The sequence below is a fragment of the Delphinapterus leucas genome, chromosome 2, assembly GCF_059928025.1.
Source record: "Delphinapterus leucas isolate spDelLeu-1000000601 "Yukka" chromosome 2, BTC_Dleu_Yukka2, whole genome shotgun sequence".
NCBI classification, from domain to species: Eukaryota; Metazoa; Chordata; class Mammalia; order Artiodactyla; family Monodontidae; genus Delphinapterus; species Delphinapterus leucas.
The window spans coordinates 119,368,761-119,393,747 of record NC_143130.1 but is presented as its reverse complement, the minus strand read 5'-3'; the positions used below and the strand labels follow the sequence as shown (position 1 = coordinate 119,393,747).

The 24,987-nt window shown below is 35.8% G+C and overlaps 1 protein-coding gene across 7 annotated transcripts in view; it reads left to right on the top strand.

Moving 5' to 3' along the window:
- The window catches only part of MBIP (MAP3K12 binding inhibitory protein 1), a 40,728-nt gene that overhangs the window by 1,671 nt on the left and 14,070 nt on the right, over positions 1-24,987 (top strand). For 2 of the 7 annotated variants that reach the window (XM_089907616.1, XM_089907615.1), the window contains exons 2-9: positions 2,116-2,235; positions 3,960-4,184; positions 4,273-4,369; positions 6,837-6,902; positions 7,143-7,295; positions 9,251-9,376; positions 10,861-10,958; positions 16,869-16,907. In XM_089907616.1, the coding sequence (XP_089763742.1) occupies positions 2,116-2,235; positions 3,960-4,184; positions 4,273-4,369; positions 6,837-6,902; positions 7,143-7,295; positions 9,251-9,376; positions 10,861-10,958; positions 16,869-16,907 (924 nt within the window). The remainder of the gene's footprint in view (positions 1-2,115; positions 2,236-3,959; positions 4,185-4,272; positions 4,370-6,836; positions 6,903-7,142; positions 7,296-9,250; positions 9,377-10,860; positions 10,959-16,868; positions 16,908-24,987) is intronic. The other 5 variants (XM_022570701.2, XM_022570700.3, XM_089907619.1 and 2 more) reach the window with 3 other exon arrangements.

Sequence of the window (24,987 nt, the reverse complement as noted above, 5' to 3'; positions counted from 1 at the left end):
ATCTCATCAATTAAATGCTAGCCAACTTGGTAATACTCTCTGTATTTCGAGATGTATTGTTTAAAGAATTAAAGCCCGAGTACTATACTTATAAAATTGCCCTTGGTGGAAATCACTATTTCCTTTCAAAACAAGTTTAAGGAATTTTTTAAAATGTATGTTGTAAAATGCCTACTTCATTCTGTATAGTATCGTGTTATTAGCTCTCCTCAATAGGAAACATAAAGTTGAATCTTTAAAAAGTATTTTTTGTCTCAGATTTCCAATTTTGTAATTTTAACTTTATTGCTTACCTCTGGTTGGTCCATTTTACCAAGCTGAAGAAATATTTATTGTTAGCTTGGATTTTCATATTAATTTAATAAAGTTTTTTACTGAAATACATATTTTAAATAGGCCATATTAATGGCAGACTAATACATTTTTGAGTGAATGGTTTACAAGTTCTACAGTGTAAAAATAAATAGAATTCATATTACTAACAGGGAATTTGTTGAATAATAGTTGGATGTATTGGGATAGTTTTAAAGTTAATTTGTGACATTATTATGTGATTTTCTTAAAAGACCAAATATCTTTAACTGCACTTGAGAGCTTACATAATTCTGCTGAATTGAAATGAGAATATGATCCAAACATTAAATTTAATTTCTATAAGTTATTATTTTCTCTAGAAAATTTGATGCTTTGCTTTGGTTGAGGATTTGCCTGCATTATCCCCAAGCTGTATTCATAACTTTGTTATAATAGACTCTAGATCCCTTGAGAACTGTAACAGTATAGTAATAGTTTACTTCCATGCATAAGTTGTTGTCTAAGGAAATCTTTATAGGCATTAAATAAAGTAAATTAAGATTAATGTGGTTATCTTAATATAAAACCTTAGTTAAAATAATGTAAACCAGTTTTTGCCAGTGCAGCCTACACAAAACTTATTTGTTTACACTTGTCTAATATGGACTTTAAATATTTCTGGTCAAAGGGTGGTAAACTTCTGTCATATAGCGTTCATTCATATAGTGCCTTTTTTGGGAACTTTGGATCTTTTCGGTTCTATGTACATTGGTTTATCTTTTTGTTTTATTACAATCACAATTTATAAGATCTGTATTTGAACTAATGTAACACTTGTCTTTATTTTGTAGAAAACATGACTAATTTTAAATAAATGATTTTTGAAAAAATAATAGTTAACTTGATTCTGCGATGTAGTATATCCTTATAAACACGTGTGCCTAGAAAAGTTTACGGTGATTCACTTTTATTCACTCGAAAGACTAGAGATGGAGGCTTTCCCTCTAAAATCTTCACTCATTTTGATATTAATTTTATATTCAGGTTCTTGGTAGTTTCTGTATATACTATTATTGTAATAGGTCATGGATAGCCAATTTATAAGAAATTTTCATACAATGAGCCCTCATACTTTACTAGAAGATACTGTTTAGCAGTAAGTCTGGCCTTTCCATCCAGTCTCTGGCCATTTATTTCACTATTGTGGAAAAGTATTTGTTTTTCAATTTCAGATTTCCGCAGCTAAATAATAGTTTAATTTTTATTTGAAGTAGATAAACACATTGCTGTGTATCACTAGACTTTATAATATGTATGAATATAAATGTATGAATTGATTTTAAAATTGGTTAAAATTGAAAACAATAAAAATGTGATTCAGAAGACATCAGAGGAATGATATGTTTCAGTTATGTATTTATGTGCATATTTAACAAAAAGAAATGTGTATATCAGAACTTTTATAAAGGTACCTGCCCCCTCTGTTTAATTCTCTGAGCTAGAAGCAGTAGGATTCTGAGTAGGACAAGACTATTTTGACCCCTATCCAAAGTTTTTTAGATAATGAATTATCGAAAAAGATGGTCCCATTACACAGACCCAAGAACAGAATTAGAGTGAGGTGTCATTCTATTTTTTTATGAAAATTTCACATTTTTTGGCTTTTTAAAGTGGTAACTAGGTGTAGAGCATTTTTATGTCTGATTGAAAACTTTGAGCTAAATGGTGTGTTATTCTATAGAAATCTTATTTTTGGACAATCCCATTTGTACAGCTTAATCTTGTAATTTTTTGTGATGTTGCTGGTTTGCCCCTTTGAAGCTTAACATCAGAGATGATGTGGTGAAAATTACAATCGATTGGAACAAGCTCCAGAGCCTCTCGGCATTCCAGCCTGCTTTGCTCTTTAGTGCACTTGAACAACACGTTTTATATTTACAGGTAAATTTCGTGTTAAAAACGTTAACTCGATATTGAGACTAGAAATTAATTGTAGTTAAATTGTAAGCTGTAGTATTTGTTAGTTCTATCTTAACACTGTATTAATAGTGGTATTAATAAAAGGTTACTTCGGCCAGATTGGATCCAAATCTGTTAATTTACATAGTGATCAGGACAATTACAGGAATATAGCCCAATAGGCTGATGTGGATGTGAAGATTGAAAATGCAGTTCTATTCAATTCTAGACTTGCACTGAAAATTCAATACAGTTGCATCTATGGTAGGTTATAATTAAGCAATAAGACACGGCAGGTGTGTGTCATGCTATGATAATGATTCCATGCCTTGGGTGAGTTTGGAGGCTCATGGAGTGCTTTCAGTGGTTCAAGAAGTGGCATTATCGCAGCTTGACACATCCTGGAGTGTCTATTGCAATTAAACAGTTTCAGCATAGTTTTTAAAAAGAAAGTAATTTCTGTGACATTAATGTCTCATATTAGTAAGTAGCCAGTCACTATTTTATCGTCTTTTTCTTGAGTTTGAAATAATTCATCCTTTATATTAAGTCAACACTGAATTGTTAATTTATAATAGTATTGTTATATTTTTTAGTATTTCAGTTCAATAACAGTATTATGACCTTGCTAGTTTCCAATTGAACATCTTTGCAGTTACAATTGATGCAAGTTTGCAGTTTATCTCTAATCAAAGTATAAAATATGAAGTGTCGAAAAGTTTACTTCTATTAAGATGTTACAAGGATTCAGAAGAGTATTTGGTATAGCAAATAATGGAAGCAAAATTGTCGGTATGAAAAAATAATTGGAACACTGACAGGTGTTGGTATGTTTTGATTAATGGAGTAGACATTTAATTTTCAGTCCTCTATTCAGTGACTTTATGGGAAATTTTAACTCTGTTTCATGTTAAAAGTAATAGTTAACCCTAGTTTTAAAGGGCAGAAGCAATGAGCTATAGGACTCAATTGAGGCCTAATTGTGGATGGGTCTGGGCGGGGGGAATGGGTAGTATAATTTACATTATACAACAGGGTTTTTTCCCCCTCTAGTATGGTGATAGGCATCTACCTCTTTTCAGCTATGGCTCTTGTTCGTTTTCTTTTTAAAAATTTAATTTCATGACCCAAGAAGATATCTTGCCATGTCAGGAGAAGCTTGAGTGTTCACTCAGCATAACACCTATATATTTCATGTCTATGCTCTCTCATTTACTTCGGCCAACTGCAGTTTCAAGTGGAGAATCTCCAGTGATATAGTGATAATACAGGGCTTTGCTGAGTGAGAGCACTGGCTCTCGTGTTAAGGAGGAAAAATACTAAGCCTTAGTATTCTGAGGAGGCATTTGAATGACATGTTAATTAAGTGGCATTGGTGCCAGAGGCTGAGGCTTTGATTTGGCACAAAATAAAAGATGAGTGACAGAATGATTCCCTCAAAGAAAATTTTAAATTTCCTCAGGTTTTCTTTTTCTTTCCTTTTTTTTTTTTTTAAACAGATTTATAGCAAATGATATTGGTCACAATAGCAGAGGACAGCACAAACACTTACATGTGCTCAGATCTATGTATGATGTGCCAACCTTTTAAATTTAGTTAATTGATATTGAATATTGCCTTTACTTAGCAGAAATTTATATAAATATGGTAAATATGTGATTAATTTTGATCAGTTTGAACCTCAGCAGATGGAATTGTGTTCTCAGCCTTTTTTAGCAAAACTTCAGCCTCTGATTAAAGAGGAGAATACAACTGTTGTTGAAGAAATAGGAAAAACAGAAACAGGGAACAAGAATGAAGTAAATGCCAAATTTCCCATTGGAGACCTACAGGAGGAAGAAAAGCACAAAGATTGTGATTTGGGAGATGTGAAAAAGACACAGATCCATTTTGATCCAGAAGTAGTTCAAATAAAGGCTGGAAAAGCAGAAGTAAGAAGTTGGGTTTTGGGGGGTGGGTGGAGTATTTTTTTTAATCTTACTGTGTTTGAATTAAGACACACATGCTTATTGTTTGTAGATTGACAGACGAATATCTGCATTTATTGAAAGAAAGCAAGCTGAAATCAATGAAAACAACGTCAGGGAATTTTGCAATGTTATTGATTGTAATCAAGGTAACTACCTAGAAGAAGTTAATTTTTGTAGGATTTTAATGATCTTTCATTTGTTTTTTAAAATGAATAACATTAAGAACACAGTTTTTAATTATTTCACAGGTTTATCTGGAAACTAAGACAGCAGTATTTCCTTCTGTTTAATAATACAAAACGGTTTTCATCTTGGTTATCCAAAAATCAAATAAATGCTAACGTAAAAAGGCAAATGTTTACCACAGGTGTAAAGATTGTTTTAAAGTTCCTTCAGGAAATGAAGAAAAGTGTGGGTGGTAGGGTGTCTCAGTCTCACTAGTAAGAAGGTCTAAGCTATATAAATTTCAAGTCTCTAAAGGTATTTATGAAATTATGATATTAATACATGAAGTGAACTTAGTAAAGTTAATACTCCTCAAGAGGGAGCAGTTTTCTCACTACTCCTTAGCTGTTTGAAATGTTTTATGTCACGATAAAACCAATTTGTCAACAAGACTATGGTGTCTTATGCTTTTTTCCTTTCTCTCATAGTGCATACATTTGCTGTTTTTCATCAGATTCTCCTTTCCTCTCCACATGATTTTATAGTATATTTACAGATCTGCAGGTATGCTGCAGAATACAAAATTGCAAAGCACTAGCATAGATCACAGGCAGGCATCATAGTAATAATCAGAACAAGTAGTTCTTAGAAAAAATTATGGAGAAGAGTTCCTAATTGGAATGAACATTTTTCTTGTTGCCTCTAATATCTTGTGGCTGATTATTATGAACACAATTTTCAGATGAACCTAGAATTGACTCGTATCACACTGGTACACTGATTCTCTTAATAATGAAATAATACAGGCTCAAGGTGGGTCCTAAATGCAGCCTTTTCTACTATTAACATTATACATACGTATCTCTAGATTTGGTATATTTTACTGTTAGCTTTTCAGAACAGGTTCAGCAGTGGCAAAATCTCAGGTACTACAATCCAACTGCAAGCTACCCATGAGAAAGCGTTTGTTGAAGGAGCAAGCACATGTATCACTAATGTTATTCCTCTGTTCTCCCTGCTAACTCTATTATTATAAACCACCAGGGGATAGAAATTGACAAGAATTGAAATGCTCAGCAGGATTCCTTAGCCCATTCAATCCCTTGCTGGCTCCAAACAGTGTTGGGAAGAATTGCTGTGGAGAGTGACTAGCACTTACACATTCACTATCTTCACACCATGCTGAATTTTTCTCTAATGGGTCAGTTAATCTATATATTTGGAATTTAGTTCTGGAATGGATGATAGCTTCTTTTTTTAACCCGTAGCCCCATGAAATGGTAGAAAGAGAATGGAGAGGTGATGGCCATTTAAACATATTTTCAGGTGTTTCAAAAAGAAAAGAAAAAGAAAATGACTCTAGTATCTATATATAAAAGATAAGTGGGTTTGGAATTTTATTCACAGTTTGATGTGTCAGCAGAACTATCTTAAGGAAACTTAGACTGAAAAAATTCAGATGTATTGTAACGTGTTAGTGTGTTCCTTTTAATACCTCTCAATTGACCGAATTATAAACAATGGGTTTTTTAAAAAAATCAAATTCCCTAGGGAAAAAAAGAATTTTCCTTCATTATCTTTTACCATCCATTTTTATTACAAAATAATTAAGGGGAGTCTTAGGAAATTTACTGCAATGCATGGTTTTACTTAATGTCATTTTAAAGATTATTTTATAATATTTGAATTGTTTATATATTATGTTAATATCATTCCAACTTTCTCCCTTGGTTTATGATTTATTTGTTGATATATAACTTGAAAGAAACTATACTTTTCAGCTTAGAAAAAATTTGGAACGAAATTTCACATGGTATCATTTTTAAAATTGCGTTTTTTGAAAGGGGCAGTCTGGAAAGAGATAGATAGCTTTTGTGATCAGGGATTTTTTTTAGATGAGCACTGGAAATCTAGGAAAAGTATAAAAGTATGTGTTGTAGGTTTCAAGGTCTTTTTTGTGTGGCGTTCTGAAATAAAAATGTGTTAAAGGCATAATACTTTATATTACATGTTCACTAATATGATCAGTAATATCAAAAATGCTGTATTTTTTAAAAAGATATTTTAGTAAAAATACTGAGTTTTGTTTATTTCTATGTCTCTTTAGCTTAGAAATTTTAACTCTCTATAATATATAAATTATTTTCTCCAAAGGCCCAGATGGTTTTTAGGGATATTGGTATTCATTAAAAATTAAATTATGCCACCAAATGTTGAGGACTTTTCTATATATAAATCTGGAAATAGGTAACATTAGATATAAGTTTTAGAGAGTAAAGATCACTAAATTTTATCCTGTGCATGATAGTAATTTAATTACTGTTATTTAAAATGATATTCTCTGATTATGAGTAATATGTTAATATGCATTACTGAAGGGTTATCAAAATATCATACATTTGAAGTTAAGAATATATTTAAACTTATACTCATCTGAATTCTCCTTAGAAAATAGTTGTGCGAGAACTGATGCCATTTTTACTCCTTACCCTGGGTTTAAAAGTCATGTAAAAGGTAAGTATCCATTATATAATATCTTCATCACTGTCAGAAACTTATTCTAGATTATAAGTAAAATGGAATAGAAATCACTTTCCTATCTAAATTTTATTTATTTTAAAACAAATCAAAAACTCTTGCCTTTCTTTGTACTTGGGTTTTTGGTTATGAAAAGAACATCAAATACTGTTAAGGAGAGAGACTTTCTGATTTTTGAAATGTAAATTTAATAGGCTCAAAAGTTTCTTAATTTAGTTTCTAGAGTTGTGAATACGTATGGACCACAGACTAGACCTGAAGGAATTCAAGGGTCAGGTCATAAACCTAACAGCATGCTCCGCGATTGTGGTAATCAGGCTGTAGAAGAACGACTACAAAACATTGAGGCTCACTTGCGATTGCAGACAGGTAAGCAGAGTGCTGGGCAGTGTCCTGTAATGTATCTTTGCAAGTGGTTAAAGAAATTCCGATTCACTTAGCAGGTTTTCATTGAGCAGCTGTCATGTACGAAAAACATTATTCTGATTGGTACAAAAATGAAGAAAGCATAGTCCCTGCTTTCAAGGAATTTACAGTTCATGTGTTTACGCCCTTCTTCCTCCTCTTAGACTTCTCAACAATATCCTGACTCTCTCAGTTTATTAAAGTCATAGCTGAAAACTAATGTAGTTTTTTTCCTGCCATTAATTTCATAACCATGACCATCTCTCACTCGTATCCCCCACTGTGCTGGTAAAAAGTATTAATAAGTGTAACCCTGGCTCTTTAAGATCTTCCAGTGAGGATAAGCATATAAATAAATAAGTGCCATTGGGGACTAACATTTATTAAGTGACTGACTAAATCCTAAGTGCCAGTCACTCTGAAAGTATTATACATATATCAACTCACTATTTAATAGCACCCTTGTGAGATGTTGGTGCTGTAATCATTGTCAGATAAAGGAACGGAAGTTTTCAGAGCAGCATGCCCAAGGTAGTAAGTGGCAACTAGAAATCAAACTTAGATCTTAACTGGCTGCAAAGCCTCAGTCTCCCTCCTGATTTAGTAACCAGATCCTGTTGATTCTATCTTCTAAATATCTGCAAAAAGCACAGAGGCATAAAATATGGTTCAGGGAATTTCTGAGTCCAGTCTATCTGGTGTATGTGTGGATGAAGGGAGAAGATGATAAGAGAACGAGTAAATCTTTGAGGATAGTAAGAGATTAGCATTAAAATTAACTCCCTTTCTCAGAACTAGATGCATGTTCAATACAAACTGTATAACAGGATTGACTGGTTTATTAAATCTAATAGTGTCAAGTAGTTAATTTTGAAAAGTATCTGTTGAATGCCTACTATACACCAAGCACTGTTTTAGACAGGAGGGACACTGAGATGTAGTCACAGTTTCTGGCGTCAAGGACTTTATAATCTGTTTGGGAGAAAGATTAATAGCAAAGGGGGATGTTAAAGGGGCTGTGAGGGAAGGGTATGGTGGGGCACAAGGAGCCTCCATGTGAAGAGATTCAGGCAGTGCTTTGTTGACCCAGTGAAGCTTGAAATGGTTCTTGAAAGGTAGGGAGGTGAGGCAGAGGATGTTCTAGGTAAAGGGAGCAGCAAGAGCTAAGTCAGGTGAGTAAGTTATTCATTTTACTTTATTCGAAAGCAAGAACAACCAAGATCCTAAACTTTAAAAATTCTCCAAAAAATCCCCCCATATTTCTAGAGTTTTTATATTTAACAAGTTGATACTTTTGATATGAAAATTAATCCATATTCTTTAATTGCATAACGATTGTTTAATCATGTATTTGTTCATTCAGTAAATATTGAGCACCTGTTCAGTCTGTGCACTGATGCTTCCTAGGTTTGTGTAGTGTACAACCTGCACAGCCATATCCAATGAACAAAACATAAAATTCTGCCCTCTAAGAGCTTACATTAGAGTGGAGAAACAGGCAATAAATAAGCAAAATACACAGAATGTCAGGGGGTAGTAATGGTTTGGAGAAAAATAAGGGAAAAAAGATAGGGAGGGAGTGCTAGGTAGGGGGAAGTGGTAGTACTGGTATTTCTTAAACTGTGGTCAGAGAAGGCCTTACCGATATGGTAACTTTTGAGCCAAGACCTGAAGTTGGCAAGTGCAAGCCTTGTGAATACAGAGGTAGAGAGAATCACAAGTGCTAAAGTTGTAAGAGTACTTGGCCTAGTTGAATAACAGAAAAATGGCTGAAATGGTATGAATGTGGGGAGAATATCCAAATTGTATAGGATCTTGTAGACTATTGTAAAGGCTTTGGTTTTTAATCTGAGTGAAATGTGAAGGTGTTGGAAGGTTTTGAGCAGAGAACTAACACTATCTGAATTGCATTTCAAAAGGGTTGCTGGCAGCTGTGTTGCGAACAGACTTTATGTGTGCAAGGCAGAAACAAGAAGACCAGTTTGGAGGTTGTGATAATCCAGGGAGAGGTGATGGTGGTCTAGACCAGAATGTTTACATTGGAGGTGCTAAGAAATGGAAGGATTTGGGATATAATCATAATCTTGAAATTTGAGTAACCTTAATTTTACCATACCCCTGCCTAGAAAGTTTGTTAGTTAAGAATTATGGTATTTTAAAGGAACCTGCGTACTGTTCTCCATAGTGGCTGTATCAGTTTACATTCCCACCAACAGTGCAAGAGGGTTACCTTTTCTCCACACCCTCTCCAGCATTTATTGTTTGTAGATTTTTTGGTGATGGCCATTCTGACCGGTGTGAGGTGATACCTCATTGCAGTTTTGATTTGCATTTCTCTAAAGATTAGTGATGTTGAGCATCCTTTCTACCATATGACCCAGCAATCCCACTACTGGGCATAAACCCTGAGAAAACCATAATTCAAAAAGAGACATGTACCACAATGTTCATGGCAGCACTATTTACAATAGCCAGGACATGGAAGCAACCTAAGTGTTCATCGACAGATGAATGGATAAAGAAAATGTGGCACATATATACAATGGAATATTAGCCATAAAAAGAAATGAAATTGAGTTATTTGTAGTGAGGTAGATGGACCTAGAGTCTGTCATACAGAGTGAAGTAAGTCAGAAAGAGAAATACAAATACCGTATGCTAACACATATATACGGAATCTAAAAAAAAAATGGTTCTGATGAATCTAGGGGCAGGACAGGAATAAAGACGCAGACATAGAGAATGGACTTGAGGACACGGGGAGGGGGAAGGGTAAGCTGGGACGAAGTGAGAGAGTGGCATGGACTTATATACACTACCAAATGTGAAATAGATAGCTAGTGGGAAGCAGCCACAGAGCACAGGGAGATCAGCTCGGTACTTTGTGTCCACCTGGAGGGGTGGGATAGGGAGGGTGGGAGGGAGACGCAAGAGGGAGGAGATATGGGGATATATGTATACGTATAGCTGATTCATTTTGTTATACAGCAGGAACTAACACAACATTTTAAAGCAGTTATACTCCAATAAAGATGTTAAAAAAAATTATGGTAAAGCTCCTTTTAAATGGTCTTCTGGGTTAAAGGAGAAAATATGGCATGTAAGGAGAAGTATAAATTGAAGAAAATGATATGACATATTACAACCACTGAATTGAATTGTCAGTTGTCACTATGCATTTTCCTCCTCCTAAACAACTGTCAGAGTCTGTCAGAGATGCAAGTTGTTCTATACAGGAACTATTCAATGTCTTGTAAAATGAATTTAACATAAAACAAAATGCCTAGCAACATAGGAAGCATAAATGGGGCTTGGGGAGAAGTGTAGTATAATAATATATCCCATAGAGTATATTATGAAAATGTTTGCTAAAGATTTCATTCTGTCTTACTCTTGTTAACTTATTTTCTTAAGTTTAAATAATTCCCATTCTTTTGCATAAGTGTCTTTGAATGGTATTTTAAGAATAAAAATTGTAAGAAGAAAGAATTATCCATAGTATCCTCAGAATTTTTTTAAATGTATTTAGGTGGTCCGGTGCCAAGAGACATTTATCAGAGAATTAAAAAACTTGAGGACAGAATCCTTGAATTGGAAGGCATTTCTCCTGAATATTTTCAATCTGTAGTAAGTATAAGTGTCTGTAAGAAATAAATGTTATTTTAGGATTCATTATCACATAATTCACTCATTGATCTGCTGTGTGCAAAACACTGTTTTAATAGTTCAATGATGAATGAACGTCGTTCTGAGTAAAGAATTACCTCGTTCTTTAAAGATTGTGATTTTGAATATTGTATTATAGACTCAATTTTTTTAAAGGGTTACTTTTATGGTACATTACCCAAATTCTCAAACTTAAGCCATTTTTGTGGCATAATAAATCAGCCTGAATAGTGGTGAGCCCTGTCACTCTGAACTTGCTATCTTGTAAAACAAAGACTCCCTCTGGAACCTTATTCTCTGTTGTCCCTTCTGTCTCTCTAATCACTCACTCTCCACAGACTCCTTCCCTCAGCTCATACACGTTTACATTTCTCCCCCATACGAAACAAACACACACCTCAATCTGCCACCCTACCTTTTTCTTTACCCTAACCACTAGACTTTCTGAAAGACTAGTCTATATTTGTTTAATTTCTCAATTCTAGCATTTATTTATTCATTCATTCTTATCCCTTTTACCAAGGACAGTAGAAAACAGTTTGTGCTGATAAGCATCTTCTTTGTCATATCAGCATGTTTCAGACAAGCCATTCTGAGCTCCTTGTGTTAACTTCCTCAGTCTTCTGGGGTGATTGTACATAACAACTGCCTTTTCTGGGGCTTAGTGTTTGTTTGTTTTAAAGCAGTGCCATATTAGAAAGAACTAAAGTAAAAGTGAACAAAATTTACTAAATTTTTAATAAAATTTACTGAAACTCCTGTTTCTGAAATATTATGTAAGATAGCTCAGTTAGCATGGATCATTATAAGTCACTGGTGAAAGTGCACTTAGAATTATTTTAGGAATAACAGCAATCTTTCCAGTTTCATATTGGTATTAGAGTAAGGTACAAAGGTAGGAATATTTCCAGATGAAGAAGGCAAGTTGAATAACCAAAGTGAGTAGTGAATCTTAAAGCTCAATAATTTAGAGACGTTTAGTGATTTACTTCCCTCAAATATAAAATGATGTCTATTAAAGTACTGAGGGCTGAAGCAAGGATTAAATGAAATAATACCAGTCAAGCACCTAGCCTGCTGTCTAGCACGTTAAAACCTCAGTAAATATTAGCATTTATTTAATTTCAGAAACCATCTATGAAGTAGCTGTATAAACATGGATAAGTCATACAATTACAATATATCTTTAATTTTAGAAGACTTGTTGGTTGTTTTACATAATTAAAAAGGTCTTTCCACTTTTAGAATTATTCATAGTATCTTCCTAGAAAACTTCATAGAGATTGTATGCCTTTTCCTACAACAATATACCATAAGTTTTTCCCATTCAAGCTGCCTTCATTAAGAAATCCCTAGGCAGGTTATTTTTTCTCGTTCAATTTCATACCTTGTTAATATAATTCTTGTTAACAGTAGGACTGATCTTATAAGAGAGTATCGTAGTATTAGATGCCTCAAGTGAGATCTTGCCCCATCATTTATCTTTTCTCTCTGATTCTGATTTTAAAAGCTTAACATACACCTATTACTAAATTTAGTTAACAAAAGAACAAGCCCTTTAAATCATAATCTTATTTTGGGGGATCCATTTTACACAGGATAGAATGTTTAGAATGTTTGATTAAAGAGGTAGAAGTAGATTGTAGAGGACCTTAAATGCTGTCCCCAGAAGTTTAAAGTTTAAATGCTATTGAAATCATTTGAGCAGGGAAGGGACTTGTGCAAGTGATATCTAGAAGATTTATCTATTACTGTTCTGGGAAATATATGAAAAGGGAGAGACTGAAAATAAGGAGACAGTATTATACTAGTTTAGATGTGAACTGGGATCCTGAAACAAGGACATGAGAGTGAGAATAGAAAGGATTAGTGCCATAGACAGTAGGAAAGAAAGGTTGGCAAATATTGATAATTGATTGAATATGGAAAGAGACATGGAGCAAGAATGAGTCCAGTTTCTGGTTGGAAAAATGATACCATCATTGGTAGAAATAAAATCTGGAGAGAGAGATTTTTGGGTGAAATGTGAACTTAGAGTCATAGCAGGCTATGCAGATAGAAATATCGGGTAAGATTTTCAAAATGTAGGACTTACACTTGAGATAGTTGGGAGAGACAGTGTAGAGGTGAGAACATAGAATTGGTAAGAACACTGAGACTTTCAGAGGCCTAAGGTCTGAAACTAACTTCAGGGGCAGGAAGTGTGATAAATGTAAACAGGATTGGCATCGATGTGTTGGGTTGTCATATCTGTAACAAAACTAGTGCTTTAAAAGAATAGTTCCAAATATATTAAACAATCTATATTTGATTAGAAGGATCACTTCTGGATTAGTATCGGAAATGACATACACAAATTAGTACTGAGCAACAAGCACAAAACACTGACAATGGTTTAAACATTCAGATTGACTCTGTCCTTAAGGCCTATGAATATGTATGGTACAGACCCAAAGGCAAAGGTTTCATACCCACCCTTCCATAACAGATGAATGTGCCATCTCTAGGAGCTGCGCTTCTCGCTCAGAATGGAGCCAGCTCTAGGATTGTCCTTGCGCGTGAGAGGAGATGAACACACACCCTGCAGACGACATAGCACATTATTCACCGCTCTTACCTTCCTCTTGCTGGGAGTACACGCATGGCAATTGCATAGTTTTACGTATCTATTCCTCAGAAGTCTACGGAAAAGACTAGATATGTAGCTTCTAAAGTTAGAAAGTAAGGGAAGATTGAGCCTATTAAATTTCCTAAGGATTGAACTTTTGTTAGAAATTGAATTTATGAAAAGTTTTTAACTGAAATGTGTCTAATCCAGGTTCACATGTAGATGAATTCTAAACACAGTTGGATAGAGATTATCTTGGGTAACCTTGAAGCACAGCATATGAAAAGAGAAACATTAACAGAGAAAAGATATAAATTGTATTTGGTTCCTAAAAAAAACCTAGATTATGTAAAGTTCTTTTCATTTATGAAACAGACATAAAATTCAAAAAAAAGTTAATGTATATAAAGCACGAATTACAACAAAGTTAGTATTTGTTGCACGTTTTAAGATCTTTACCCATCACATTCAACATGGAAAAATTTGAATGTGTTAATGTTTTAAAAATTTTAAGGGCATTGCTTAACAGACCATTTAAAAGATACAATTTTATGAGTATTTCCAGAGAATTACTTACTGATTTTAAATTATGACCCTTGAAAACAGTAAGTGTAATGTTCTTCACAGGTATATTTCCACAGCACTTTGTTCATTTTATAGCACTTATGACTTATATGTTTACACATCTGTTTTTCACACTATGTTTTCAGCCTCTGAAGGGCAGGAACTGTGTCTTGTTCATCTTTGAACACAGAGTGTAGTAGGCATGGAATAAATGTGCGAATGAATGGATAGGACCTGGCTGATAGTTAATTATTGGACTTTTAAAGTATGTTAACTTTGTTCGAAAGCACTGACTAGGTGGAATCTTAACTCTAGTCTGTAATGGTTAAGTCCCGGTTCTAAAGGGAAGCGTGGGAAGAAGGAGCCCTGAAGGCCACGTCAACTTCATGCATGCAGGCCGTTTACACGTGAAGGTCATGGTGGGCCTGTAGCATGAGGTGAACAAGTGGGTCTGGCTGGAAAATTAAATTGCAAACACATTTTGGAGGGCCTTGAAGGTCACATTAACCTGTTTGTAATTCCAGTGTCATTGGGGCACAGTTAAGTCTTTGCGAAAGAAACCTAGAATGGGTTTCTGTCTGGTGACATTGTGAAGTTGTGAGTTGGAGAGAGTTCGGAGTCAAAGAAAGTAGTTTAGGAAACATGTCATTGTCCATACCAGGGAGAAATGAAGGTCTGAATCAGGGCAGTGGGACTAGAAGGGAAGAAACAGTTAAGGCACTCCATCTGTAACCCTTCGCAATTGGTTACCCTTTAAAACTGATTAGAAGTAAGGAAGGGGGTTGGTCATGAAAAAGGCCTCCTTACCACTGAGTTTTCTTAGAGCATGGGTTTTCTGAACCTCATGTATGTGTTTAATCACCTTCTCTTTGGGACACAGGCATTATAAATGTAGCTATAAATTACCTGCTAACTTAAAATAGTGGGAGAGTAGAGACAATTTTTAATTATCTCTGTCCAGCTGTTTAGTGTGTTGTGCTCTCAAATATTTTCTCTCAGGTACCAAGACTTGTTAAAATTTCTGCCTTTTACATTGAGATTTCCTTGTACCCAAACAGAATAAATGTTAAAGCTGGTCCAGTGTATCCACAACAGATATGTTTCTAAGTGTTCAGCCTGTTGAAATATTCTGATCAGACCTAAAATAAGCCCCCAAAGGCCGCATTGTACTGTTTTTAAGTCATTGAACCACTGATGTCCTTGTTCTGATACTTCTCACTTTGGTTTCATGATATATTAATAATCTGATTGCTCAATGACATGGAAACTGTCCATATTTTACAGATTAAGCTGTTAGGAAAACAAGGGGAAGTATATTTTCATCAGGGTGTAAAAAACCACCTTGTGGGAAGGTAGGCGACTGAGTAGTGACCAAATTAAACATTAAGCCCTTACCTGCCCATAGGCCCCACCACAGGTATCCAGCTCAGTTTGGCACAGGAAGGAGCATGTTTATATAGGCACTTTCTTCCCCATATTTAATAATTCCAACACTTAACTGATTTCCCACTTATTATAAACTACTGATAAGAGGCATACCTCAGTATTCTTTGAAAATAGCTTTTGACACAAAGGAAAATCAGGATTTTTACTTTCTCTTGTAAATCTCAGTGGTCACAAACGTTCAAGAGAAAATTTTGCCACCTATGTTGACAGTTTCTTTGTCAGAGGTACTAATATACTAATTTGCCATTCAAGAGCTTGTGGTTCTGTGAAACTAAGAACAAAGTCTAGAAATAATTCATTAGGTCAGGGTTTAAAAAACGCAGCAGTGTGTTGGTGAGAATGTTATCAGCTTCAAGTAATAGAAGTTCATACTCAAACTGGTTCTAACAGTATGGAAATAATCTTATAAAATGTGAAGTTCAGCAGAATGCAGTCTTCAGGGTAAATTGATTTACTGGGCTAAATCATGATTGTCAAAGAACTGAGCTCTTTCCCCTCTCAGCTCTGCTTGGTGTTGGCTCTTTCCCCAGGCAGATGGCAAGATAGCTACAGTGCTTTCTGGTGTCCTAACCAGATAACAGCAGTGTCCAGAAGAACTGCCTCCTTTGAGGGCTTTCTCTTAGAAGTGAGGAAGTTCCTTCCAGAAGTTCTCCTCCTAATCCCCAGCTGACTCTCCTTAATTATTGGCCAGAATTGGGCCCATGCCCATTTTGGTCACTGACAAGACCAGTGGGGTGGAATCAGTATTCCTCTGAGTCACATAGAGGAACAGTAGACAGCTGCTCACTTAGACAACCACAGTGTCCCTTATAGTCAATCAAGGGTGTGTGTATGTGTGTGTTTTCACCCCTTTGCCTGGTATTCTAAATTCTGTTTCCCTCTGTCTCTTGCTGCTTCACTTGTTCAATATCCTGGGATAGAAATGTTAAAGAAAGGAAACTAAGTAGGAAATCCACAGAGCACCTCTTTCCACAATCACTCAGCCTCATTAGAAGCTGGGAATTAATGGGAAAGTGTGTGTAGTCAGGGACAAGCATGTTGCTGTGATGTTACTATTATATACTTTTAATACCATCTCTGGAGGGTAACTTCCAAAGTAGAAAAAGGCAGATATTAGTTACAGATAGTGGTAGGTGAGTTTGTGGGCTTTATTTCTGCCAGGGTTCTCCTTATTTTGTTCACTATTCTATAAAGGAAAATTGTTTAGATTTTCTAAGCATTGATTACTTATTATTTTTTTACTTTTAATCTAGAACTTTTCTGGAAAAAGAAGAAAAGTTCAACCACCTCAAGTAAGTTACTACATTTTTATTTTGTTTCTGAAATAGTTTGATTGGTTTTATACCTTTCTTATTAATAAAAGTTTCTACTGTGGTTGTGGACTTGTTTGTGGATTTAAGGACTGAAAAAAAAAAGAGCAACATAAATTAATGTGTTGAATTAGAGAAATAATTTTATTTTAAGCGTGTGGAATGACTCAGATGGGCCAAATAAGTATTAAAATCTATCCAGATGTTAATTGTAGAAGAAAATATCAGTTACAAAATGCTGAAAAATAATAAATGCTCAAGTAATTTAAATCTCATCCCTTCCCTTCTGCCCCATTTTTTGATTGGGATGTTTGTTTTTTGCTGTTGAGTTGTGAGAGCTGTTTATATATTTTGAATATTAATCCCTTATCAGTCATATCATTTGCAAATATTTTCTCCCATTCAGTAGGTCTTTTCATTTAGTTGATGGTTTCCTTTCCTGTGCAAAAGCTTTTAAGTTTAATAGAGCCTTATTTATTTTTGCTTTTATTTCCTTTGTTTTAGGAGACAGATCCAAAAAATTATTGCTATGATTTATATCAGAATGTTCCACCTATGTTTTCCTCTAAAGGTTGTATGGTTTCCAGTCTTACATTTAGGTCTTTAATACATTTGGAGTTTATTTTTGTATATGGTGTTAGAGAATGTCCTAATTTCATTCTTTTACATGTATCTGTCCAATTTTCCCAGCACTACTTATCAAAGAGGCTGTCTTTTCTCCATTGTATAATCTTGCCTCCTTTGTTGTAGATTAATTGACCATAGGTGTGTGGGTTTATTTCTGGGCTTTCTATTCTGTTCCACTGATCTACGTGTCTGTTTTTTGCGCCAGTACTATACTGTTTTGATTACTGTAGCTTTGTAGTACAGTCTGAAGTCATAGAGCCTGATTTCTCCAGCTCTGTTGTTTGGCTGTTCAGTCTTTTGTGGTTTCATACAAATTTTAAGATTATTCGTTTTAGTTCTGTGAAAAATGCCATTGGTATTTTGATAGGGATTGCATTGAATCTGTAGATTGCCTTGTAATATGATCTTTTTAACAATATTAATTCTTTCAATCCATGAACACGGTATGTCTTTCCATCTGTGTTGTTTTCAGTTCCTTTCATCAGTGTCTTATAGTTTTCTTAAGTACAAGTCTTTTACCTCAGGTAGGTTTATTCCTAGGTATTTTCTTCTTTTTGATGGAATTGTTTCCTTAATTTCTTTCTAATAATTCATTGTTAATATGTAGAATTCAACAGATTTATATATATTAGTTTTGTATCCTGCAGCTTTACCAAATTCATTGATTAGCTCTAGTAGTTTTCTGGTGGCATCCATAGGATTTTCTGTGTATAGTGTCATGTCATCTGCAAACAGTGACAATTTTACTTCTTCCTTTCCACTTTGGATTCCTTTTCTTTCTTTTTTTTTTTGCTGTGACTAGGAGTTACAATACTATGTTGAATAAAAGTGGTGAGAGTGGACATCCTTTTATCTTAGAGGAAATGCTTTCAGCTTTTCACCATTGAGTATGATGTTAGTTGCAGGCTTGTCATATATGACCTTCATTATGTTGAGGTATGTTCCCTTTATGCCCACTTTCTGGAGAGTTTTTATCATAAATAGATGTTGAATTTTGTCAGACGGTTTTTCTGCATCTATTGAGATGTTCATATGGTTTTTATTCAGTTTGTTAATGTGTATCACATTGATTGATTTGCAGATATTGACAAATCCTTGCATCTCTAGGATAAATCCCACTTGATCATGGTATATGATCCTTTTAATATATTGTTGAATTTGGTTTGCCAGTATTTTGTTCAGGATTTTTGTATCTGTGTTCATCAGTGATATTAGCCTGTAATTTTCTTTTTTTGTAGTATCTTTGTCTGGTTTTGGTATCAGGGTGATGATGGCCTTGTAGAATGAGTTCGGAAGCTCTGCAGTTATTTGGAGTAGTTTAAGAAGGATAGGTGTTAATTCTCTAAATGTTTAGTAAAATTCGCCTCTGAGGCCATCTTGTCCTGGATTTTTGTTGTTGGGGATTTTTAAAATTACTGATTCAATTTCATTACTGGTAATTGGTCTGTTGATATTGGTATTTTCTATTTCTTCTGGGTTCAGTATTGGGAAATTGTGCATTTCTAGGAATTTGTCCATTTTGGCATATAGTTTTTCATAGTAGTCTCTTATGATTCTTTGTATTTCTGTGGTGTTGGCTGTAACTTCTCCTTTTCCATTTCTGATTTTATTGATTGGGCCCTCTTTTCTCTTGATGAGTCTAGCTAAAGGTTTACCTATTTTGTTGATTTTTTTGGTTTGTTTCTGTTTTATTTATTTCTGCTCTGATCTTTATGATTTATTTCCTTCTACTAACTTTGAGTTTTGTTTGTTCTTTTTCTAGTTGCTATAGATGTAAGGTTTAGGTTGTTTATTTGAGGTTTTTGTTGTTTCCTGAGATAACCTTCTATTGCTATAGATTTCCCTCTTAGAACTGATTTTGCTGCATTCCACAGATTTTGGAATGTTGTATTTTTGTTATCATTTGTCGGCAGGTATTTTTTTTTATTTCCTCTTTGATTTCTTCAGTGATCCATTGGTTATTTAGTAGCATATTGTTTTTTTAGTAGCCTCCATGTGTTTGTGTCTTTTGCTTGTTTGTTTTTTGTGATTTTTTTGTTTGTTTGTTTGGTTGTTGATTTCTAGTCTCATAGTGTTGTGGTTGGAAAAGATACTTGATATGATTTCAATTTTCTTAAATTTACCAAGGCTTGTTTTGTAGCTTAGCTGTGATCTATCCTGGAGACTGTTCATGTGCACTTAAAAAGAATGTGTGTTCTGCTGCTTTCAGAAGGAATGTTCTCTGTATATGAATAAGTTCTTCTGGTCCAATGTGTCATTTAAGGCCAGTGATTCCTTACTGATTTTCTGTCTGGGTGATCTGTCCGTTGATATAAGTGGGGTGTTGAAGTCCCCTACTATTATCGTGTTACTGTCAATTTCTCCCTTTATGTCTGTTAATATTTGCTTTATGTATTTAGGTGCTCCTATGTTGGGGTGCATATGTATTTACAATTGTTACATCTTTTTCTTGGATCGATCCCTTGATCATTATGTAATGTCCTTCTTTGTCTCTTGGAACAGTCTTTATTTTAAAGTCTATTTTGTATGATATAAATATTGCTACTCCAGCTTTCTTTTGATTTCCATGTGCATGGACTACCTTTTCCCATCCTTTCAATTTCAGTCTGTGTGAGTCTTTAGATATGAAGTGAGTCTCTTGTAGGCAGCATATATAGAGGTCTTGCTTTTTATCCATTTAGCCATTGTCATTTGATTGTAGCATTTAGTCCATTTGTATTTAAAGTAATTATTGATATGTACTTGTTGACATTTTGTTAATTGTTTTGGGGTTGTTTTTTGTAGGTAATTTTTGTTTGCTTTTTTTTTCTTGTGACTTGATGACTGTCTTTAGTGTTATATTTGGATTTGTCTTTCTTCTCTGTGTATATATCTATTAGATTTTTGGTTTGTGGTTACCATGAGGTTTTTATATAGCAGACTATATATATATACACCATACATATATATACATGATTGTTTTAAGTTGTTGATCTCTTATTTCAAATGCATTTTAACAACCCTGCCTTTGTCCTCTCTTTCCCTCATGATTACTGTTTTTGATGTCATATTGTTACATCTGATTTTTTTGTGTATCCCTTAATTGTTTTTTGTGGATGTTAGATGATTTTACTACTTTTGTCTTTTAACCTTCTTACTATCTTTGTGCATGGATGATTTACTACCTTTACTGTATGTTCCCCTTTATTGATGAGCCTTTTCCTTTTGTAATTTTCACATTTCTATTTGTGGCCTTTTGTTTTTGCTTCTAGACACTCCTTTAACATTTCTTGTAAAGCTTATTTGGTGCTGCTGAACTCTTAGCTTTTGCTTGTCTGTAAAGCTTTTGATCTCTCCATCAAATCTGAACAAGAGCATTGCTGCATAGAGTATTCTTGGTTGTAGGTTTTTCCCTTTTATCTCTTTAAATATATCATGCAACTCCTTTCTGATCTGCAGACTTTCTGCTGAAAAATCACTTGAAAGCCGTAAGGGAATTCCCTTGTATGTAACTTGTTGCTTTTTCCTTGCTACTTTTAACTTTAATTTTTGCCATTTTAATTACAGTGTGTTTTGGTGTGTTCCTCTTTGGGTTAATCCTGAGTGGCATTCTCTGTGCTTCCTAGACTTGGATGTCTGTTTCCTTTCCCAGATTAGGGAAGTTTTCAGCTATTATGTCTTCAAATATGTTCTCAGCCCTTTTCTCTCTTTTCTTCTAGGACCCCTATAATGCAAACATTAGTGTGCTCAGTGTTGTCCCAGAGGTCTCCTGAGCTGTCCTCATTTCTTTTCATTCATTTTTCTTTTGTTTGTTCAGCATCAATGATTTCCACTACTCTGTATTCCAGCTCACTGATCCATTCCTCTTTCATTTAGTCTACTGTTGATTCCTTCTAGTGTATTTTTCATTTCAGGTATTGTATTCTTCATCTCTGTTTCGTTGTTCTTTATATTTTCTAACTCTTTGTTAATAACTTCTAACTTCTCTCTCTGTGCATCCATTCTTCTCCTGAGCTCTTTGGTCATATTTACGATCACTACCTGAACTCTTTCTCAGGCTGTCTCCACTTCACTTAGTTCTTCTTCTCATGTTTTATCCTGTTCTTTTGTCTGGAACATGTTCCTTTGTTGTCTCATTTTGCCTGAGTTGCTGTTTTTACTTTTATGTATCTGGTGGTTGGTTATGTTTCCCAACAATGGAGAATTGGCCTTTTGTTACCTGAGCTATATGCTCTAGGGGTTCCCCCTATGAGGGCTGCATAGGTCCTTCTGTTGCGGCTGGCTATGTGGGTGGTCTAGTAGGCTTGGTTGGCCCCTAGTCTGGTTGGCTGCCAGGCCCTGCCTTGTGTGGAGGCTGCCAACCACAGGTTGGTGGGACTGGGTCACACGGTGGCTGACTGCAGAACCCCAGGTAGCCCTGGAGCTAATTTTGCCCCACTGGTGGCTGGAGTCAAGTTCCAGGACACTCCGGGGCTGTTGCCTGCACATGGTGGGTGAATCCAGGTCCTGCAGCTAGTGCTGGCCTACTGGCAGGCAGAGCCAGGTCCTGGAGTCTTAATTCTATGGCCAAGGCGACCCAGAGCTAGTGTTGCATCGCTGGTGGGTGGGGCCGGTTCCTGACACAGTTGAGTGTGGCATCCAGGACATCCTGAAGCTTGTGTTGGCCTGCTACTGGGCAGGGCCAAGCTGGTCCCAGTTTAAAGTGTGGCCTACTGGTAGGCAGTCCGGGTATGCAGGCTGTGGAGCTGTCGTTTTCTTGTGGTTGGTGTCTGTCCCTTGGTGGGTGAGACTGGTTCAGAGGTTAAAGCGGGCTTCCAGGGCAGGGCCGGGGCCCAGGGGATTCTGGGACTGGTGCCTGCCCACTTGTGGGTGGAGCTGGGTCCTGGATCCTCTGGTTGCCAGGGCTGTGTCCAGAGGTAGCCATGGGCTGAGGAGGTCTTAAGGCAGCCTGTCTGCTGGTGAGTGGGGCTGTGTCCCGGCCCATTTAGTTGCTTTGGCCTGAGGCATCCCAGCACTGGTGCCTACAGGCTGCTGAGCTAGAACGGGGCTGGGTCCTGCGGCTAACAATCTAGAGGGAGGATTCCACAATGCCACTTGCTAGCACCAGTGTTGTCCACATGTTGGAACAGGCTTCTAAAAATGGCTGGCCCACCAGCCAGTGGCTGTGTAACCAGGGTGAGCTTCAACTAATTTCTGTCTCTCTGGATGACTCTGCAAGATCAGAAGGTTGGTCTGACCCAGGCTCCTGTCAAATCACTGATTCTGCTCTGGATCCTAGAGTGTGTGAAATTTTGTGTGTGCCCTTTAAGAGTGAAGTCTTTATTTCCCCAACCCTGTGGGATTCCCAAAAGCCATCCCTGCTGGGCTTCAAAGCCAAATGCTCTGGGCTGGTCTTCTCTCTGCAGTATATGTTGGTTGTCTTATAATTTGTTGATGATTTCCTTTGCTATGCAAAAGCTTTTAAGTTTGATTAGGTCTTGTTTATTTTTAATATTACTTCTTTTGCTTTGAGAGACTGATCTAAGAAATTGCTGTGATTTATGGCTGAAAAATGTTTTGCCTATGTTTTTCTTCCAGGAGTTTTATTGGTGTCATGTCCTATATTTACGTCTTTAAACTATTTTCGGTTTACTTTTCTATATAGTGTGGGGGAGTGCCTTGATATACATGTAGCTGTGCAGCTTTCCCACACCACATGCTGAAGAGACTGTCTTTTTTCTTTTTCTTTTATTTTAACATCTTTATTGGAGTATAAGTGCTTTACAATGGTGTGTTAGTTTCTGCTTTATAACAAAGTGAATCAGCTATACACATACATATATTCCCATATCTCCTCCCACTTGCTGCTCCCTCCCACCCTCCCTATCCCACCTCTCTGGTCACAAAGCACTGAGCTGATCTCCCTATGCTATGTGACTGCTTCCCACTAGCTATCTGTTTTACATTTGGTAGTGTATATAAGTCCATGCCACTCTCTAACTTCGTATCAGCTTAACCTTCCCCACCCTGTGTCCTCTAGTTCATTCTCTACATCTGCATCTTTATTCCTGTCCTGCCCCTAGATCTTCATCATGATTTTTTTTTCCTTTAGATTTCATATATATGAGTTAGCATAACGGTATTTGTTTTTGTCTGACTTACTTCACTTGGTATGACAGACTAGGTCCATCCACCTCACTACAAATAACTCAATTTCATTTCTTTTTATGGCTGAGTAATATTCCATTGTATATATGTGCCACATCTTCTTTATCCATTCATCTGTCGATGAACACTTAGGTTGCTTCCATGTCCTGGCTATTGTAAATAGAGCTCCCATAAACATTGTGGTACATGACCTCTTTTGAATTATGGTTTTCCAGGGTGTATGCCCAGTAGGGGGATTGCTGGGTTTCTATTTTTAGTTTTCTAAGGAACCTCCATACTGTTCTCCATAGTACCTGTATCAGTTTACCTTCCCACCAACAGTGCAAGAGTGTTCCCTTTTCTCCACACCCTCTTCAGCATTTATTGTTTGTAGATTTTTTGATGATGGCCATTCTGACTGGTGTGAGGTGATACCTCATTGTTGTTTTCATTTGCATTTCCCTAATGATTAATGATGTTGAGCATTCTTTCATGTGTTTGTTGGCTATCTGTATATCTTCTTTGGAGAAATGTCTGTTTAGGCCTTCTGCCCATTTTTGGATTGCGTTGTTTGTTCTTTTGATATTAAGCTGCATGAGCTGCTTGTAAATTTTGGAGATTAATCCTTTGTCAGTTGCTTCATTTGCAAATACTTTCTCCCATTCTGAGAGTTGTCTTTTCCTCTTGTTTATGGTTTCCTTTCCTGTGCAAAAGCTTTAAGTTTCATTAGGTGCCATTTGTTTATTTTTGTTTTTATTTCCATTTCTCTAGGAGGTGGGTCAAAAAGGATCTTGCTGTGATTTATGTCATAGAGTGTTCTGCCTATGTTTTCCTCTAAGAGTTTTATAGTGTCTGACCTTAGATTTAGGTCTTTAATCCATTTTGAGCTTATTTTTGTGTATGGTGTTAGGGAGTGATCTAATCTCATACTTTTACATGTACCTGTCCAGTTTTCCCAGCACCACTTATTGAAGAGGCTGTCCTTTCTCCACTGTACATTCCTGCCTCCGTTATCAAAGATAAGGTGACCATATGTGCGGGGGTTTATCTCTGGGCTTTCTATCCTGTTCCATTGATCTATCTTTCTGTTTTTGTGCCAGTACCATACTGTCTTGATTACTGTAGCTTTGTAGTATAGTCTGAAGTCAGGGAGCCTGATTCCTCCAGCTTCATTTTTCGTTCTCAAGATTGCTATGGCTATTCAGGGTCTTTTGTGTTTCCATACAAATTGTGAAATTTTTTGTTCTAGTTCTGTGAAAAATGCCAGTGGTAGTTTGATAGGGATTGCATTGAATCTGTAGATTGCTTTGGGTAGTAGAGTCATTTTCAC